We start from the raw sequence: 20,665 nt of genomic DNA, 5'->3' as shown, positions 1-20,665 counted from the left end.
AAGATGCTCAGATTGCCACGTTTGCACTTGCAAAGAGAGTAAGGCGCACCGTAAACCTGTGCCCGGTGCTAATGAAGTTAGACAAATCTGGTCACACAAGAAAAACCAATGATCCCCCGTGTAGTCTTTCCCAGACTGTTGGGAGCAAGTGCCTCTAGCGAGCACCTCTTAAGGCTGGCACGGCACACGACGGGGTGGGTGGCCGCCTCCCCACATATACACAAAGATTGCCCTTACACACGAACAACAAAGACAAAGATCCCCTGTGTAGCCTTAACAGCCCGTTGGGGCAAGTGCTGTTAGCGAGCACCTATGAAGGCCGGCACGGCACACGAGGGAGTGGGCGGCCAGCACCACAGCCTGACCGGTTTTCTCTCCCCAGCAGTGACGTTTACACACCGCACTAGGTACTCATTTGATGCTGAGTCGACCTAGGGGAGGGCAAGGACCGGTTCAGATAATCGTCACCGGTCTCGACCGTGAGCGGGAATCGAACCTGGGTCCCCACGCGAACACACACACACAACAACCGGACCAGAAGACGCACCCCCAACTTTTCTCTTTAAAATTCGCGAAGCCAGGGGTGGCTGGGTGGGTGGGGAAGATCGTCTTTACGTTCCCTGAGAGCGCAGCTCGCCGCGGCCTCCCTCCCAGAGAGAGAGAGAGAGCGCGCTCCCCCACCTTGTCCTTGAGAATCCCGGTGGGCCCGACGACGTGCGTGAAGATGTGCTTCCCCACGTGCGCGTCCACGGCGGACAGCGGGTCGTCCAGCAGGAAGACGTCGGCGTTGCTGTAGACGGCTCGCGCCAGCGATACGCGCTGCTTCTGCCCCCCGGACAGGTTGATCCCCTGCGGGAGCCGCGATACAGCAGAGGCGTCGGTCGGTTCGTTTTAATCGCTTTTGAAAAGATGCCGAGACGGACGCAAGAGACGCCAGTGACTGCCAGCGGTATAGCGGAGCGGGTAGCGCTACACTGCGCTATGACCCTATTTCGATTCCCGCTCACGGCCAACACCAGTGACGATTATCTGAACCGGTTCCCGGCCTCCTCCCCGAGGTCACCTCAGCGTCAAATGAGGACCTGGTTGCGGTGTGTAAAATCATCGCCACTGGGGAGACAAAGGCGGTCGGGCGGGGTGCTGGCCACCCACCCCCTCGCGTGCCGTACCGGCCTTCACAGGTGCTACTCGCTAACGGTACTTGCCCCAACAGTCTGTTAAGGCTACACGGGGGATCTTTGTCCTTGTAGGGTGGGTGGGTGGGGGTAGATGCTCCCTGCAGGGGTGTAGGGGACGCCGAAGGGAGCGTGAAGCTGTGTGCGGCCCAGGTGCTAACGCGACGGTACAGGAGGGGTGGATCGGTGAGAGTGGTGCGCTGGGCTGGAGCTGTCGCTGTTATTGTGCTCGCAGTAAGTTGTACGTTGCTTTACTACAGTGTAGGTTTTCACGGTTTTGCCAAATTGCTCTCTACCGTACGTGGCGTCGGGTTGCACTAAAGAGGAGTTCACGAAGAAGCTCCCCGCGTAGCCAGTGAAACGTCGGACGTCATCGTGCCGAGGAAAGCGTGTGGTGCAATCAGAAAATACGCCAGGGTTGCAATTCGAGTCTTCCGTGTGGCGACTGACACCGTTGCACATGACTACTGTGTAGCTGATGTCTCGTGGAACGAAGCGACTGGGACGAGTAACTGTGTCCAATGTTAGAGGCCACGCCGTCGCTTTTTAAGGGGGCCCGATGACTTTGCGTTTTATTTAAGGGATGCCCGGCACCAACACATTTGGGGAAACCCTGGTCTCAAGCAATAATAATAATAATCATGATAATTTCAACTTGTAACGCACACGGTATTCGCTCAATCTCGTAGAGAGAGAGAGAGAACGGTTTCCAAGGCACGAGGAGGAACCACGGACAAGCAGGAAGGCAGCGGCCACGCGATGAGCCGGCACCAGGGAATTGCCCAAGCTCTGCGGTCCTCACATATTAACGGTGTTCATCGGCCAATTCATGAGCGTTTGCATGTGGGAGGAAGCCGGAGGACCGGGAGAAAACGAGAAACACGAGCCCTACAGGAAGAAGAGAGTTCTTGTAAGACGCACAAGGAATGAGAGCTCTGCTCTGAGATACAAGCATCACAGTCGCGCAAGCGGTTGGGAGAGCTCCAGTTGGCTATTGCATTGATGAAATGGGCTGCCACAGTGCCGAGATGTTAACTACCTCGCATGGTATACAGGAGGACATCGGTTCGATCCCAACTCTGGTGCCTGTATATTTGGAGTTTACATGTTCTCCCTGTGGTCGTGTGGATTCTCTCCGGGTCTTCCGAATCAACATGCGTTTAGAGTATTTGGCTACTGTAAATTTCCATGTGATAAGCCACTTCGTAGAGCTATAATTCGTGGCCAACTGAGCTATATAGCTGAAAAAGAGCTATATAGCTCAGTTGGCCTTACCTGGTAAAATAAAACATAATTTAGTTTATATAATAGTTGTTCCTATGACTGCTGGTCGTGCTTCATGCCCTGTTTGTTACTTGTCAATCCAGTTGATCATGTGAATCCTGAAAAGGATGCACCACCAGATGTAATTGTTGGGTCATGGGGAAACTAGTAGCAACAGATGGAACGTTTCTGCCTCTGATGCTAACGCTATTAAAAGCCGACATGCTGGAGTATCATGCTTCCGAAATACGCCAGAGGATCTTCAGTCACACATGCAGATACAGAAACCGAGAAAAATAACAGACAGAATAAGAATTTCTGTTCTTCGGCGGATCGGCGATGACAACCGTGGGCATTGTTTGGTCGCTCCGAGCCACCGTGAACGTGGCCAAGAAACTGTGAGGCAGTGAGGGAGGGAGCGGGTGAATGAGCAAACGAGTGGACGGGCAAGTGAGTGAGTGAGTGAATGAGCGAGTGAATGAGCGAACGAGTGGGCGAGCGAGTGGGCGAGGAAGTGAGTGAGTGAATGAGCGAGTGAATGAGCAAACGAGTGGGCGAGCAAGTGAGTGAGTGAATGAGCGAATGAGTAGGCGAGCAAATGAGTGAGTGAATGAGCGAGTGAACGAGTGGGCGAGCAAGTGAGAAGTGAGTGAGTGAGCGCGCGGGTGAACAAGCGAGCGGGTGAACAAGCGAGCGTCTCACCTTCTCCCCGATCTCCGTCTGGTCCCCGGCCGGCAGGGCCTTCAGGTCGGCACTGAGGGCGCAGGCGTCGAGGACTCGCGCGTAGCGCTCCGGCTCGAGCGGCAGGCCGAACAGCACGTTCTGCTGCAGCGTGCAGTTCTGGATCCATGCCTGCTGCGGCACGTACGCCACCGAGCCCTGCAACAACAACGTGCCCGCGTGTAGCCTATGACGGACTATTGGGTAAAGTGCTGCTAGCGAGTAGCACCTGTGAAGGGCGGCCAGCCACCACACGAGGTGAGTGGGTGGCCAGCATCACGGCTACTGCCTTTGACTCACCAATGCTGATGTTTACACACCGCACCAGGTACCGATTTAAGGGCGAGTCGACCTCGAGGAGGCCCAGCACAAATTCAGATATTCGTCACCGATGTTGTCCCTGAGTGGGAATCGAACTTGGGTTACCTAGGTTTGTGGCGCACTGCACTAACCACTGTGCCAACACTCCCATACACAAGCGTACAGTATCTGCATTTTAATGTGTGAATCAAGGTACAGAGAGAACGCGTGCATGATTAATCCACATCTGTTGCCTTGCCTGGATTGTTAAAATTAAGACTTTTCTCCTCGTGAAACAGCTCTAGCACTTACTTATTCGAACTTATCTCTCTCCTCACTAAGCTGATTTTACCGTACACAAATATTAATTTCTGCATATTTTAACTTCACCCGCGTAACGATGCATAACACTGCCACAGGCCGTATAGATTCGAAGCAAATCGTTTGTGAAGTCACCCAGTGCCGCCCACACGGCACGGCGTCCTGTCGACGCAGTGCACCCGTGCCGGTCGATCGCACCTTCATTGCGACGGTGCCCTGCAGCTTTTCCATCTCTCCGAGCGTGGCTGCCACGAGCGAAGACTTCCCCGCTCCCACCTGTCCCACCACGGCCACGAGGCTGCCCACCGGCACCTCCACCGACACGCTGCCCATTCCACAGCACACGCGGAGAGCACAACATCTCGAGATGACGCCCAGCACTTTTGGTGCTGGTGCACAAATACAAAGACCCACCCATATAGTCTCAACGGACTTTAGGGGCAAGTGCTGTTAGCGAGTAGCACCGATGAAGGCCGGCACGGCACACGAGGGGGTGGGTGGCTAGCGCCACGCCCGACCGCTTTTGTCTCCCCAGTGGCGATGTTTTGACACACCGCACCAGGGATATCATTTGAGGCTGAGTCTACCTAGGGTAGGCCCTGGACCAGTTTAGATAATTGGAGATCGAACTTGGGTCGCCGGGTTCGGAGTGCGGTGTGCTCACCGCTACACCACCGTTCCCCGCGCTAACCCCTACACCACCGGTACTGGTGCACAAGCACAGTGGCTCATAAGAAAAATTTACACAAAACCCGACCACATTCGTCGCCAACGCTGCCTTGAGGAGTGAAACGCATGCACTCGATGGCATTTCAGGCAGTGGTTCCCTTCCTCAAAGCGGACAGATTGGTTAGGCGCTTTGTGAGCCGAGCAAACGCGATAGGAGGTTGACCTGAAGAGTGATGATTACCGTTGGAAGGGATATGTGTAAAAAGTTGTGGAAAGTTAAAAGTTAAAACGCGAACGTATTTATGCAGAGCTGGGTGGAAGAAGGCCATGGTCGCCAATGTATTCAAGAAGGAACATCACGGCACAGAGAGAGATTATGCTACATCCGGCCGAGCGGCACATCACGAAACGTTTGGTATGAAGGTTGAGAGTTAAAATTCAGTGTCGATCAGGAATTGATTTGGCACACCATCCCCTCCTGGGTCAATAAATTAAGGTACCACTTTATGGGGACGTCACCAGGGATTATCCTATGGGGCTCTGGAGAGACTGCTCCCCATCATGGAATTGTGGTGGCCTCAAGGGGGCCACCACGGTGCAGAGACAGTGCCGTGTGTGGGTGGGTACTGTAGGGGCGGAGCACGGGTGTCGCTGTGAAGAGGGTCGCACCAGGACGTGACCGGGAGGTGAACCCGAGGGGACACGTGACCGAACGAGAGGGGGCAGGGGGGTCCCAGTCGGGGGTGAGAGGATCACGTGGTGGGGATCGAGAGTCCCCACGAGGGTTCTGGAAGGGAGGCGTGGCCAGGGGCGGAGCCAGCCAGGCCAGGGGAGATATAAGCGGGGTCCTGGGAGGGACCGGGGGTCAGCCCTGGGAATTAAGTTGCCATCCTCGATCCGTGGTCTCCACGTGTCGACCAGGCAGCCCGTTGGCTGTCCAGGTCTGGTGATAGACTAGCCCGCAAGTATTAGAGTAGTTAGCCGTGGTGGTCACCACCTTATGTAACAATCCTGTTAAAGAGTTACCCGTTGTGTGAAATAAAAGTGTTCCCTCCAAGTACAAGTCTGCGTCTAATTCGCGCACTACAGAATTATGGAATGTGTAACAGAGCCGTGGTGAAAAAGTAATAATATGCTTTAATTTTTCTGGCAATCACCTGTGTTAGACCAGAGAACACCAAAAGGCGAACAGTACAAAGACAATGCAAGTATCAAAGCACTGATAGATCGGGTTGAGCAGTTATATCTATTGAACCTTTTTGCCAAAACAGAAGAAGAGGCTTTACTGATTTAAATCTTTCGTGACTGCAGGGATTCATATTCTTGGTTCTTTCGGTAAAGTCACGTAGAAGGGAACAATAAAATAATAAAAATATAAAACAATAAAATTCTCACGACGTTTCAACTGCAACACAAGCAATCATCATCAGGTGTGAAAAACCACAGCAAGAAAATTTGAAAAAAGTGGCGGTTATTTTTAACGTTAGCACCACGGAGAGCGATTTGACAGTTTGTTCAGATGGACGAGTCCATCTATGTTCGGAAAAGAAGAGGGGGGAGTCGAAAATAATGGATGCTGTCTGAAAGCCACCGTAAGCGTGAACAATCAAGACCCGAAATGGTTTATCAAATCCTTCCAATGATTGCTAAGCCAGAATCCATCTTCTCGGTTGAAATTGTCTCTGTGTTTGTATATGTAGATAGCCTAATGAACGAATCTCTCATGGTAGCCAGATGGCTTGCAAAGAACCTCTGTCTTGGAGAAGTCAATGTCATGTGAACCTACTGAATTATAACAGTGATCTGCCACGGCCGAGGTGTTGGTCCTACCGTGTTTTAGGTCTGCTTTGTGTTCACGAATGCGGTCCGAGACATGTCGTTTGGTTTCTCCAATGTAACTACTACCACAGAGGCAACTTAGTTTGTAGACGCCAGGGTACTGTATGTCCGGAATCACATCTTTTACAGACGGAACCAGATCACGGATTTCCAAAATCTTTAATAAACATAAGATCCAGGTCCGATTCAACACATTACATAAAATCCGTGATCTGGTTCCGTCTGTAAAAGAAGAGTGTACAAGCGTAATCGGCAAGCAGCCCGTTAGAATTACCACACTTACTCATTTAGGGTCGCTTCTTCTCCCTTGTCCCAGGTAAATGAGGCATTTTCTATCAGAATGGCAGACTCTGTGGACACACGTAACCGTAACATATTAAACAATGCAATATTTATTCCATTTTTTATTTCAAAAAAGTTTCAATGTTTTTTCTTTAAAAGATAATACTTCTCCAACCCAGCACACTGAAGTATTGTACGTATGCCAACTTTGCTAATCGGAGGGGTGGGGGAAGCACAATAGACTCAACACAAAAAAATAGTTCTAAAGAAATGTGTTTTCATTCGAGATGATTCCATAGTGCATAGCTCCAGTGGTTTCCTAATATTGCCCAAAACTCCCAGGAATTGCCAGTTTCGTTGTCGTGGCCCACACCTTCGACACAGTGGCTCAACTCTTAGGTAAGTACCTAGCAGATGAGATTTAAAAAAAACACCCAAGAAGCGTTCGGTGAAACATCCCAATGGACTTTCCTGAAAAATTACTCTGGAGACTCGGTTTCAAGCTTAATTCCTGTCGTACGTGAGAACTATGATATTTTCGGCTAGCCGTCAGCAATTGGCACTAAGCGTGGTGAAGTATGGTCAAATAACCACCCATGTCCAACAACGTAGGGAGGCTTTAATCCAGCAGTGGATTGACCAAGCGCTGTGTAATTATTTTGTACTACTTTTACCGTATGAACTCAGCGTGTGTCGCGCGTTTTGCCACTTGCTGCACAGATATGTGGTGCAAGCTCAGGAGCCACCCCTAATTAATACTGTTAGTTTATTGACCATAAATACTATGCACCACCTACATCACAGTGAACATTAAAGATCTTGTGGCATGAGTCAACAAAGAGCAGTCCATGTGTGCCGGTGTAATGGTCCAAACGTAATAAATTACAAATTTCTTAATAACTGAAAAAAAATCCCCATAGAGGCAACATTGCCCAATACTGGTAGACTAATGGTAGAATAATTCCAGCTTGCAGGCCAGTGCTGCGTGAACCATGTGTCGCACAGGGACAGCTGCCACCAGGGGGGTCCCCTAGGTTAGATTGCAGCAAGACATTGAAACTATTGAAATACAATGTAATGTAAGACGTTTTGAGTTGGTGAGCAATTTAAGCGAGCACTGTATAAATGTAACTAATAACATCCTTACCAAAGAGCCGAAACACATTGCCTTGGTGATTTGCCCGTTAGTGGCGGAGCCATCATCACATTTTAACCAAAATCAGAAAAAAACGGATTATTCACTAACGCGGGAATCGCGTCTGTAGACTGAGTTTGTTGGATTTTCACGTGTGTCACCTTGTAGGCCGGTGTTCCAGATATAATGTACGTCTTTCGTACATGCGTTTGAAAACATCTATTTTAAAAAAAATTTAGAGCCATTCCATGGCATCCGGGGTGGTAGCTGGGTGGAGTCCGCTTGTTCCACCAGGGTATGCTTGTTGTGTTGGGCAGTCATCAGTGATATACAGCTGGTGGCTTGTTCCACCAGGGTATGCTTGTTGTGTTGGGCAGTCATCAGTGATATACAGCTGGTGGCTTGTTCCACCAGGGTATGCTTGTTGTGTTGGGCAGTCATCAGTGATATACAGCTGATGGCTTGTTCCACCAGGGTATGCTTGTTGTGTTGGGCAGTCATCAGTGATATACAGCTGGTGGCTTGTTCCACCAGGGTATGCTTGTTGTGTTGGGCAGTCATCAGTGATATACAGCTGGTGGCTTGTTCCACCAGGGTATACTTGTTGTGTTGGGCAGTCATCAGTGATATACAGCTGGTGGCTTGTTCCACCAGGGTATGCTTGTTGTGTTGGGCATTCATCAGTGATATACAGCTGGTGGCTTGTTCCACCAGGGTATGCTTGTTGTGTTGGGCAGTTATCAGTGATATACAGCTGGTGGCTTGTTCCACCAGGGTATACTTGTTGTGTTGGGCAGTCATCAGTGATATACAGCTGGTGGCTTGTTCCACCAGGGTAGGCTTGTTGTGTTGGGCAGTCATCAGTGATATACAGCTGGTGGCTTGTTCCACCAGGGTATGCTTGTTGTGTTGGGCAGTTATCAGTGATATACAGCTGATGGCTTGTTCCACCAGGGTATGCTTGTTGTGTTGGGCAGTCATCAGTGATATACAGCTGGTGGTTTGTTCCACCAGGGTATGCTTGTTGTGTTGGGCAGTCATCAGTGATATACAGCTGGTGGTTTGTTCCACCAGGGTATGCTGGTTGTGTTGGGCAGGCATCAGTGATATACTGCTGGTGGCTTGTTCCACCAGGGTATGCTTGTTGTGTTGGGCAGTCATCAGTGATATACAGCTGGTGGTTTGCACCTTAATACATTCTCAGTATGGCAGAGTCCTTGGTCTTTTATAAACTAAACTATTTATTTTTTTATTTTATCTGATCTAAATAACTCTTTTTCAGAAGCAACCTGGCCACAAATGATAGCCCAATTAAGTGGTTTATCATGCACATTTATAGCGGCCAATTACCCTAAATGCAGTAATGTAATACGCTTTAGTTGTTCATGTTATACCCCAGTTGACACATACATAATCTGTGCTGATTATATCTTAAATGCCCCTATTGTAATGGATGTATCCTGTGTACTTGCATGCTGTGTATGCATGTATGTCCTGTGGGGGAGCTGTAGTGTAGCAGTTAGCACGCCCTGCTATGAACCTGGCCAAACCGGGTTCGATTCCCACTCACGGCCAACGCCAGTGGCGATTATCTGAACCGGTCTTGGGCCTCCTCTAGGTCGACTCAGCCTCAAAATTAGTACCTGGTGCGGTGTGTAAACATCGCCACGAGGGAGACAAAGGCGGCCGGGCGTGGTGTTGGCCACCCACCCCCTCGTGTGCCGTGCCAACCTTCATATGCGCTCGCTAACAGCACGTGCCTCAACAGTCTGTTACAGCCTACATGGGGGATCTTTGTCTTTTTTTTAATGTAGGGGTCGGGTCCTGTGTATCCTCATCTTTGCGTGCACATTTTCTGTGGAACGCCCATCCGCGTGCTCCGATCGCAAACAGCCAGCAACTGCTCCCCATGCTGGCGGTCCGCGTGCTGCTATGTGCGTGTGCACCACTGCCGCCAGTCAGTGCAGTAAGCCTCCCAAGTTGGCTGTTCAGAGGGTGCAGTTGGCATGGGCCCTGACTCACTCAGATTGCTGTCGTGGGTAACGGCCGACGTGTCCAGCTCATCGTTGCTCAGGAACTTCTTCACGCGTTTGGTTGACACGCTCGCCTGCGCGGTTGTGAGACAGAATTGGGATTATTGCTGTTGTTGTTGTTTTTTTTCTCACACAATGCACCAGAGTGCAGGTTTGCACTCTGCTTACGATGATGGAGATGCGTTACGAGCCCCATCGTAAGCCAAAAAATATCGTAAGTCGGAGATGGCCTTAGCCTACCCCAGGAGTCTTAAAGAATGGTGATAATTGAGCAAAACGGAGCAATTTACAGTACCGTACTGTATAAACTATATACTGTATGTATTTATTAATTGCAATGCTGTATTGCACAGTAAAATGTAAAGTAAAAAAAGACAAGGTACAGTACACGCGCTAACACCGAGACAACTTAACTCCGTCGACCGCTGGTGAGAGTGAGGCATCGCCACACCAGGCGTGAGATGCGTACATCCCGGCAGCGTCCTAAACGTACAAGTATCGTACCTCGTAACGCTGCTGCGTTTGCCTGCCGCGCGAAATTAAAAAAAATATTTACAAATTTTGTCGTATCGCCATCGCAAGATCGAAATATCGTAAGTCGGACCGTCGTAAGTCGGGGACCATCGTAAGTCGGGGACCAGCGGCTAGAGGGTTGTTTTTTTTGTTGCTGGGTTAGATCGCATAAATATAAATGCGTCGTTAATACCCATCATCACCCAACACGGCCAATTAGTAAGGTTTGTCACGTAAACAAAACGTGCCAGTTAGTTACTAGTTCAGGACAGTAAACCCACAAAATGTGACAGGCAGAATTGTGGAGAAATCCTCCTGTTTCAGTCTTAAATAGACGGAGGATAAATGTGATGTCATCAGTTGTGAGCCAATCAGATGCGAAGACCAGAGGGTGAGGTTAATGTAGCCATATAAATTACAATGGATATCCATTATTGATTGGGGTTGTTCACAGTTAATCAACCACAAAAAAAACCCTCTATTAATGATAATATTGGTCATGAAAGCCTACGCGTTAAACAATGTACCAAGGTGAAAACATCGATGTTGAGGATAGCGTTGACTCTCAGCGATGAGCTGGAAGTGTGATTATCTTCACCGATCGTTGTGCAATAGTTAGAGCAAGAAGGGTTAATTGAACGAAGTGGAAACTGGGGGGAGGGGAGGGTGGCAGGTGTAGCGCACAGCAGTGGAGAGATTGGCCGGCGAGAAAGGAGGAGGAGGAGAGTCGATTTAGACATCACGTAAACGTTGGTGGAGCACGACTTCCTGGCAATTTATGGAACCTTTTTATTTTTTTGGCAGTGTCAAAGTATGAAAAGTAAGAATAGTTTTTTTTACCCTTTCTGACTTGAGGTGTCTACGTGGTGTTTGAACATCTCAGGGGACGTCCAAAAATGACGTCACGCGATTTTGGACGATTTTTAACCCCCCCCCTCGTCACACGGCGTCACAAAAAGACAGACCCCCCCTCAAATATGACGTCACAAAGCTCTGCCCCCCGCCCCCCAAAAATAAAACATGCTTCAAATCGCTTTAAACTATTGTCATTGTAGTGCGTATTTAATGTGGCGCTGCACTCTGATGTTGTAGGAGAAAACATTTATTAAAAAGTCTATTTAATTAAATAGAATGTGTTGTCTATATTTATTTAAAGTTGCGCATTTTGATGTGACGTCACATTTCTCAACCCCCCCCCCGTCACAAATGTCTGACCCCCCCCAGGTGCGTGACGTCATTTATGGACGGCCCCTTAACGCCTATTTAATTTCCAATAAGGGTAAACCTATTTGATATTTCTGGCGATTTTTTTCAACGGAAAAAAATGGAAGCGTAAGAAGAAACATTACAAAGGAAATTTGACCAATTTTGTAACTTACATCAGCAGTGAAACAATGATGCACGTTTCTTAATCCCCCCCCCAACTCGTCCACCCAGAAGTATGAATGGGTACAACCACTGTTATTCGAGCGGCAGGTCGTGCGTGGCGCGATAAAGTGTCGCCACCTCTTCCAAGACGTCTGGCCGGTGTAGAAAATTCGGCCAAATAGAGGTCCCTCTAATGGAGGCCTCTCTTGCTAGCGGTGGTGTGAGCAATCAATCGCGGGGCTGCACCTTTCCCTGTTTTAATAACGATGCGTATACCTGGAGCAGGCTCGCGAAAGACGCTATTGGGCAGTTGGAGGGCAGTCACCCTCCAAAAAACAAAGGAGGGCAGAGGAGCGATGCTCACGACAATGAGCGGAGAACCGGGCAGATACAACGCAGCGGGTTGGCACAGTGGTGCATCTGCCAGTCATCTCATCCAGTCAACCCCACGACGGCTGGGTCTGTTCCGTGACCTCCTGCCAGCAGCGAGCCTTTGACACTTCGCGTGACGTCAAGGTGCAACTAGCGTGGCACAAGCGCCGCGGTGACATCACCGCCACTTGGTGGCCAACGGCGGTTGTTTGTTGTTATTTACCTGCACGATGTAAGAGATGAGCATGGGCAGCATGACAAGGGGGAAGCGCAGTACGTTGAACAGGGAGATGGAGGTGAAGACCTTCTGGGCGTCCAGGATGTTGTCCTTGCTCACGGCCACAAACACGCCGAAGCTGGCCAGCGACACCTGCGCAGTGGGAGAGCATTTACGGAGTTGTCGCGAGGAGAGGCTGGCCACGGGTCTCTGGACTTTGTTCAAGGTTTAAAATAACGAGCACGAGTCTTGAGTTTAACACGTGGGCTTTCACGGCCAATGTCATCTGCAATACAGTTTTGTTTGGGGTTAGATCGCGTTAATGTATAAAGGAACGAAACTGGACGATTTCTCCACAAATCTGGCTGCCTCCTCATGACGCTAGTTGCAATCAATGGCGAAACGTCGTACACAGAATGTAAATGTTGTGGCTTTGCTCTCCAACACACCGGTGTGCTGTACTAATAATGAATTGGCCACGTTCTGTTTACTTGACAAACCTTACTCATTGGTTGTGTCGGGTGGTGGCTGGGTTTAACGACACATTTTTATATTTACGCGATCTAACCCCCCAAAAAACTGTATTATGGACGAGTCTTGAGATCACGAGAAGAAAATTAAGGGCTACAGTCCCACTGCTACGGATGGCGCCGCCACCGCTGTGGCGGTGTGAGGGCTGGCCCATTGGGACTCGATCTCCCAGTTGAAACAATCGGCAAGTTTCTTAAAGTCGCCCGTGTGGCTTTTTGTGCACCCTGGGCGGCGTTGACCGGTGCCTCGCCGTGAGCCGATCTGCAGGTCGCGTACGGGGGGGGTGAAGTGTGGGGTATGTCCCTCCTCTTCCAAGACGTAAAGTGTGGGGTATGTCCCTCCTCTTCCAAGACGTAAAGTGTGGGGTATGTCCCTCCTCTTCCAAGACGTTCTGGCCAGCGTGGAAGATTAGGGTAAAATAAAATACCCTCTAGGGGGGCTCTATAGAGCTCCCTCTCGTGCAGTGGTTCTTAATCTTTACTGCAGCCTTGCACCCCATTTGGTTCTCAATCAGTAAACATTTTTCTAAATTCATAATAAATGCATATGTTTGATTAAACAAATTAGTTGTACTTACGTGCTGGTGCTTAATTTGTGTTTTCGATTATTTACCTTCTAAAAAAATCTGGCCATGTCTCGCACCCCCAGAAAGGGCATCTCGCATCCCCAGGGGGTACAGCGTGCACCCCAGGTTAAGAAGAACCACTGCTCTAGTGGATGTCCCTTTTACCAGCAGCAGCGCGAGCAAGCCACTACAGGGCTATGGTTATGGCTATAAGGGTAACGGCTATGATTACGGGTCTAGGATTACAACTACAAGTCTAGGGTTAACCCAGGAAGTTCATGGTCACGACTGCAGGTGTGATACGGCTACGGCGTTCAGGCTGCACGCGCTGTGGGGATATTGCCGCAGGTCAAGCGTTAACAGCTGGGAAGGGGAGAACTCACGAAGAAGGGCGTACAGGTGTACGAGAAGATCGACACGGCGTTCAGGTAGGAGAAGCTGCGCATCACTTTCAGCTCCCTGTTGCGAATGTGGCCAATCTTCTGCTCAAACGACGTCTCCCACGCGAAATACTTGAGGATCTGAGATGGGACGCACAAGCACTATGTTAGCGACGTAAGCGGCGTCTACGCGTGGTGGGTGGGTGGGTGCGCGCGGTGGGTCTGTGGTCCGATCTCTTCAGCCCGTCGAGTCTCTCTGTTCAAATCCACGCGTCTCAAGACATGCCTGCGCTTGAACGCCTTTACCTGGTACCCACCTTGATCCCGTTCAAGATCTCGTTCATAAGTTTAATGCGCTTGTCTTTTTCGTTCATGTTTTTCACCTGAAACAGCAACAACAATGAGAAATAATGTTAATAAATAGTACACCGTTTCAACAAACAGCAACCGCTGAGATAGCAAGTGGCGTGCGACTGCGGAGACCCTAGGCCCAATGTCATGACGTGGTTTTTTTGTCCATCCAACCATTTGGTTGGAATGAGAGCGATTTGTGAGGAACAGCCGTACCATAAACACGCACACATATGCAGTGCGTAGAGTAGAACCTCTCATTACGACAACCCCTGTTTTCGACGAGCCTCCATAGAGCCCAATGTGCAATGTATAGTAGTGTAGTGTACAGTAGTGCAGTGTATAGTGTAGTGTATAGTAGTGTAGTGTAGAGTAGTGTATAGTGTAGTGTATAGTAGTGTAGTGTATAGTGTAGTGTATAGTAGTGTAGTGTAGATTAGTGTATAGTGTAGTGTATAGTAGTGTAGTGTACAGTAGTCTAGTGTATAGTGTAGTGTATAGTAGTGTAGTGTAGAGTAGTGTATAGTGTAGTGTATAGTAGTGTAGAGTAGTGTATAGTGTAGTGTATAGTAGTGTATAGTGTAGTGTACAGTAATGTATATAGTGTAGTGTATAGTAGTGTATAGTAGTGTAGTGTATAGTAGTGTAGTGTATAGTAGTGTATAGTAGTGTAGTGTATAGTAATGTAGTGTATAGTAGTGTATAGTAGTGTAGTGTATAGTAGTGTATAGTAGTCTAGTGTATAGTGTAGTGTATAGTAGTGTAGTGTATAGTGTAGTGTATAGTAGTGTAGTGTATAGTAGTGTAGTGTATAGTGTAGTGTATAGTAGTGTAGTGTATAGTGTAGTGTATAGTAATGTAGTGTATAGTAGTGTAGTGTATAGTAGTGTAGTGTATAGTAGAGTATAGTGTAGAGTAGTGTATAGTGTAGTGTATAGTAGTGTAGTGTATAGTGTAGTGTGTAGTAATGTAGTGTATAGTAATGTAGTGTATAGTAGTCTAGTGTATAGGGTAGTGTATAGTAATGTAGTGTATAGTGTAGTGTATAGTAGTGTAGTGTATAGTAGTCTAGTGTATAGTGTAGTGTATAGTAGTGTAGTGTATAGTGTAGTGTATAGTAATGTAGTGTATAGTAGTGTAGTGTATAGTAGTGTAGTGTATAGTAGTGTATAGTGTATAGTAGTGTATAGTCTAGTGTATAGTAGTGTAGTGTATAGTGTAGTGTATAGTAATGTAGTGTATAGTAGTCTAGTGTATAGTGTAGTGTATAGCAATGTAGTGTATAGTAGTGTAGTGTATAGTAGTGTAGTGTATAGTAGTGTAGTGTATAGTGTAGTGTATAGTAGTGTAGTGCATTGTAGTGTAGTGTATAGTAGTGTAGTGTATAGTAGTGTAGTGTATAGTGTAGTGTATAGTAGTGTAGTGTATAGTGTAGTGTATAGTAGTGTAGTGTATAGTAATGTAGTGTCTCCATAGAGCCCAATGTGTTCGCTTACCGAACATTTCTCTGTCAACGACAGGCTATTGTAGGTACAGTAAATATTAATTAATGCATTTATTAACCATGTTTCTTTTAATATTATGTGCATATAATGTTGTTAGTATCGTAATGTATTAATATCCATTGTATAAACATTATAAAGTACGTTTTTTGGGCAAAAAATGGTAACTTTCGATGCTATCGGAACGGATTAAGCCTTTAACATGTGTAGTGGGTTGCACAGGGGCGCACACTCGAACTTGGAGGCAACACGTTTATTCTTAATACAACGGCGTAACCATATAACCACTTGACTAGATAACGATATAGGGTGGTAACCACCATGCGTAACTACATAACCACTCGACGGGATAATGATATAGGGTGGTAACCACCACGGTTAGCTACGTAAACACTCAACGGGATAACTATATACTCAGACCAGGTCGGCTAACTCCCTGCCTGGTCCACGGTGACGTGCGTGAAGCCCGAAGACCGAAGAGACAAACAGCCAAGATTGCTCTCGGGACTCGGCCTTTATGGGCTGCGGCGTGGCCAGGCTCCGCCCTTGGCCACGCCCCCTTCCAGATCCTTCTCGGAGACTCTGGGCCCACATCACGTGTCCCTCTCACCTCCTCTTTGGCCCTCGTTCCTACCTCATCCGGTCACGTGCCTTCTCGGGTTCACCCAGACTACCATGTCCTCACCCGACCCTCGCTTACGCTGTCACCCGAACTATGCCCCCTAGGGGCCCTTCCGTTCTGTACTCATCCCGGTGCTAGAGAGAGACTCCACACCTACAGTTCCGCCCTTCTCTCGGTACTGGCGCTACACCACATCCTCAAATGTTGTTCGTGAGTATTTGGCTGCCATACATTTCCACATGAGGGGCCATCCATTTAGGACGTACGCATGGAGGGGAGAGGGGGGGTTAACCTAAATGTGTACGCTTACGTATGGGGGGGGGTCTACTGACAATGTACGTATGCATCGGAAACGGGGGGGGGGGTTGAAGTCTCGATAATAATTCGTCTACATTGGCCTTCAAATTAGTTAGATAGTCCAGGTTAAACACGTTCATATTATTAATTCTTCATCGTTTCTGCGTGGATTAAATATCGGCCGTTCTAAAAAGTACTAAATGAATGGCCCCTGATAAGCCACTTTGTTGAGTGATCATTTGTGGCCAGGTCGCTTCTGAAAAAGAGCTACACAGCTCAGTGGTAGAATGAAATTATATATATTAAGGCCAACATAAGCCAGCACTGCATACGCCCAGCCAACTTTGTCTCAAATCCAGAGACGATCTTCATGACCATGCCACAACAGCAAGTTCTTAATGGCCACGTCTAAAACACTGAGAGAGGACCAAACAGACTCAGAGTTCGAGCCTGGGGCCGGGTGCGATGGTTTGGTAATGTGCGAGAGACAATCACGCTTCTGCACTACGGGCTCCGTCGGGAGTTAAATAAAAATTTCAACTTGTAACGCGCACAGTGTTCGCTCTCGAACAGACAGAACAACAGGCGATCAGGAAGGCAGCAGCGACGCAGTTAGCTAGCTCCAACAATTTCCCAAGCTCTGCGGTTCTCTATATATGAAGGTGTTATCGGCCAATAAATCAGTGTTCACATGCGGGAGAAGATAGAAGAACCAGGGAGAAACCCCACGTGTGGAAGGAGGGGTGGGGGGAAACACTCTATCGCATACAAATGGACCAGGTGGAGTCCACATCTTTGCTGTACTGTCTCCTCCTGGAGAGCCAAGGTTATGGCACCTCGACACCGACGATAAATAAATTTTGCAACGTTCGTGGACATTCACCAACGCTCGCCGCTGCCTCCCACAGTGCTGGGTGACAGGCCACGCGCAGCAAGGCCACCACCGGCCGCCTGGTTGCTACTGCTGGGGACGCTCCTTTCCTTTATCCGTTGATAAAGCCACGGATAATTATTAAACAAAACTACTCCAGCTCCTCGATGACCGCTGGACGGGGGAGTTTCACAACATCTGTGTGCGATCCACCAACCCCCAGCTGCTGCATCCACGGTGCGGCGTTACAGGCAGCCACGTGGAGTGTAGCCGCCACCACCGCCCGGCTGTGTGAAGATGCCCACAGTGGGACGGTGGCGGCGAAAACTCGGGAGAGCGAACGCTCGACGGCGCATGCGAAACCGGAAGGCCGCGTTCGCGTTACGAGCGACTGTGGGAAAAACATCACGGTGAGACGACTTCCATTGTCATCGTTACAGACCATCATTAAATGGGGTTATTTTTGGGTTCGGTCGCGTGAACATAAATGTTGTCGCTCTACTTCGGCACACCGGTGTGTTGGAGAGTAAACCCAGAATTATAGCAAATCGCCTGATGAAGCTGGTTGTAATCACCTGCGAAACGTCGTACTCAAATTGTAAATGCTGTGGGTTTACTTTAATTGGCAATTTTTGTTGACGTGACAAACCTCACCGATTGGCCGTGTCGGGTGGTGGCGGGTTAAATGACACGCATCTTTATTCACGCGATCTAACCCAAACAAAATAACGCGTCAAACTGATCGTTACAGAACGTCGACCGCTCGGCCGCCGGTGCGCCCCGGACCTGTAGGGCGCGTGAGCGCGTGGCGAGGACGGCGTTGAACGGAATGAGCAGCACCATGACCGCGAGGCCGGCCATGACGGAGGGGCCAAGCTCGGCCCACAGGAACACGAGCGAGATGACGATCTGCAGCGGCGCCGACCACAGCAGGTGCATGAACGAGGCCACGTCCATGAAGCGCTGCGCGTCGGCCGACATCAGGTTGACGGTCTCGCCGATCGTGGAGTCCTTGCGTGCCGCGTTTGACATGACGAGGGACTGCACCAGCGGCAGACGAGCGGCAGAGACCAAGGCGATCGTCGTTAGGACGCGCACACACGTGTGTGTCACCTCGACCTACTCAACTTTTTGAAATGCATCCGAGGGTGGAAGTGAAACTATTCAAACTAAATTTTTTATTTTACCAAGTAAGGCCCACTGAGCTATATAGCTTTTACTCTTGGTTCTTTCGGTAAAGTCACGTAGAAGGGAAATAATAAAATAATAAAAATAAAACATAATAAAATTTAATTCTCACGACGTTTCGGCCACAACACAAGTAGCCTTCCTCAGGTGAAGAAACAGAACTGTCGGAAAGACAGCGCTCCAATGAACACTGCTAAGCTTGGCAGCGTCTTTTAAGCTGGGTGGGAGGAGCAGAGCGCCTTGACAAAGGAGTTTACATATCAACAGAAGAATTTAGCATTGAAGTAGCTGTGTTAATGTGAGAGATTAACAGGATGTTAAAGTCAGAAATTAGCATGTACCTTGGAGATTAGCATGATGTTAATGTGAGGAATTATCATGTAACTGGTCATGGAAGTAGCTATGTTAAAGTCTGTGTTTACATATTCTGTTGATATGTAAACTCCGTTGTCAAGGCGATCTGCTGCTCCCACCCAGCATAAAATACGCTGACAAGCTTAGCAGTGTTCATTGGAGCGCTGTCTTTCGAACAGTTCTGTTTCTTCACCTGAAGACAGCTGCTTGTGTTGTGGCCGAAACGTCGTGAGAATTGTATTTTATAATGTATGAATTTTTTTTTTATTTCCCTTCTACGTGACTTTACCGAAAGAACCAAGGAGATGAATCCCTACAGTCACGAAAGCTTTAAATCGAAATTTATATAGCTCTTATTCGGGATTGACCGGGCCACAAATGATTGCGCAATGAAGTGGCTCATCACGTAGAAATTTAGAGCAGCCAAATACTCCAATTGCATGTTTATAAGTGTGGAGTGAAAAACCGGAGGACACGGAGAAAAATCCATGTGACCACGGGGAGAGAAACATACAAACTCCAAATATACAGGCGTCAGACTCGGGATCGTACCCACGACCACCCGTATACCAGGCGAGGTAGTTAACATCTCGCCATTGTGGCTCCCATGGAACCAGGAACAGGTGTCATTATGGCGGAGTAGTCCATATATCTATATATGTAAATCGGAAGTGTATGTCAGTCAGCCTCTGGATCTTCAAAACGATACCTGGGAGAACATACATACAATTTGCGTAACAATTCTGCGAACATTCACAACAAATATAAAAACATAGCTTTTTAACGCAACCGCTGAAACAGGCAAAAAATTAATATAGAAGTCAATAATACAGGACCTTTCTTGCCAGTATCAAACTATAAGAATTGGTTTTACCACTTTGGAGCTATGCACTGTTAAATTAGGAAAGAAAACGAATTTCTCTAGAACTGCTTTGTGTATTTAGTTTGTTGTCCTTCCTCCGCACGTGCGACTAGCACAGTTGGCTACGTATGGTTGTTGCATATACAGGCCTTTTTCCAAAAATTGATATTAATAATGATTTTGCCGATTTTTTTTTTAATCTCGTGGTGTCGCTTGGAGGCCAAGAGGGGGTGAGGTGAACAACCCCCTCCCCTCACAGCAGCCTCCCCTCACACGCAACTGGCCGCCGGAGATAGTAATAAAAGTAATAAACCCACAACAAAGAAGAAATGGGGAGGGGGGGGGTATTCCTCAAAGCCTCGCCAGCTCCAGGGCGGCGAAAACCGGACAGACAGATTTTGGTTATTTTAATTAACAGAAGTCCAAGAAAAACTCGGCAACAAGAATATGCTGACATTATAGGAATCTACACACTCACTACGATAAAAAAAAATAAACCAGACGACAATCTACATAGCGGGTTATTACTTCTCACACATAATATTAATACTAACGTTGTTCACCTTAAATAATATTACATCTTGCCGTTTACGCGACCTTACAAAAACCAAAGAATATGAATTCCAACAGTCAAGAAACTTACCTCTAAAACTCAGGACATCAAAAATAAAATAAAATGAATAATAACTCAAGCATAACAGCACCGATTCCCGGATACGGACGGGGGGACGAAATTAATAAACCCTAAAAAAATACGTGGTGATGACAATGTTAAATCACAAATCTTAGGAAGCATAAACCAAATAATATTTATGCAGTATTAAACCGAGGGTTATCGAGAAGGGATGAGGCGAAAGAGGTCAAACTTACACAACCAAGTTAGGCTGTATCCCATAGGGAAGGAGCCTCCCCACCGTCTTTGTCTTCCCGCGTAG

The 20,665-nt window shown here is 48.1% G+C and overlaps 1 protein-coding gene across 3 annotated transcripts in view; it reads right to left on the bottom strand.

The window, feature by feature from the left end:
- LOC116947164 (ATP-binding cassette sub-family C member 2) overlaps positions 1-20,665 on the bottom strand; it is a 94,032-nt gene that overhangs the window by 25,256 nt on the left and 48,111 nt on the right. For all 3 annotated transcript variants that reach the window (XM_032962612.2, XM_076070560.1, XM_076070559.1), the window contains 9 exons: positions 18,113-18,367; positions 14,001-14,066; positions 13,687-13,824; positions 12,214-12,360; positions 9,727-9,811; positions 6,571-6,637; positions 3,978-4,104; positions 3,141-3,317; positions 682-849 (listed from right to left, as the gene is read on the bottom strand). In XM_032962612.2, coding sequence (XP_032818503.2) covers positions 682-849; positions 3,141-3,317; positions 3,978-4,104; positions 6,571-6,637; positions 9,727-9,811; positions 12,214-12,360; positions 13,687-13,824; positions 14,001-14,066; positions 18,113-18,367 — 1,230 coding nt within the window. The remainder of the gene's footprint in view (positions 1-681; positions 850-3,140; positions 3,318-3,977; positions 4,105-6,570; positions 6,638-9,726; positions 9,812-12,213; positions 12,361-13,686; positions 13,825-14,000; positions 14,067-18,112; positions 18,368-20,665) is intronic.

The sequence above is a fragment of the Petromyzon marinus genome, chromosome 29 (genome assembly GCF_048934315.1).
Source record: "Petromyzon marinus isolate PM22_M1 ecotype Great Lakes invasive population chromosome 29, UKy_Petmar_22M1.pri1.0, whole genome shotgun sequence".
Taxonomy (NCBI): domain Eukaryota; kingdom Metazoa; phylum Chordata; class Hyperoartia; order Petromyzontiformes; family Petromyzontidae; genus Petromyzon; species Petromyzon marinus.
The sequence above is the reverse complement of the archived record's forward strand: the minus strand, read 5'-3'. Positions and strand labels throughout refer to the sequence as shown.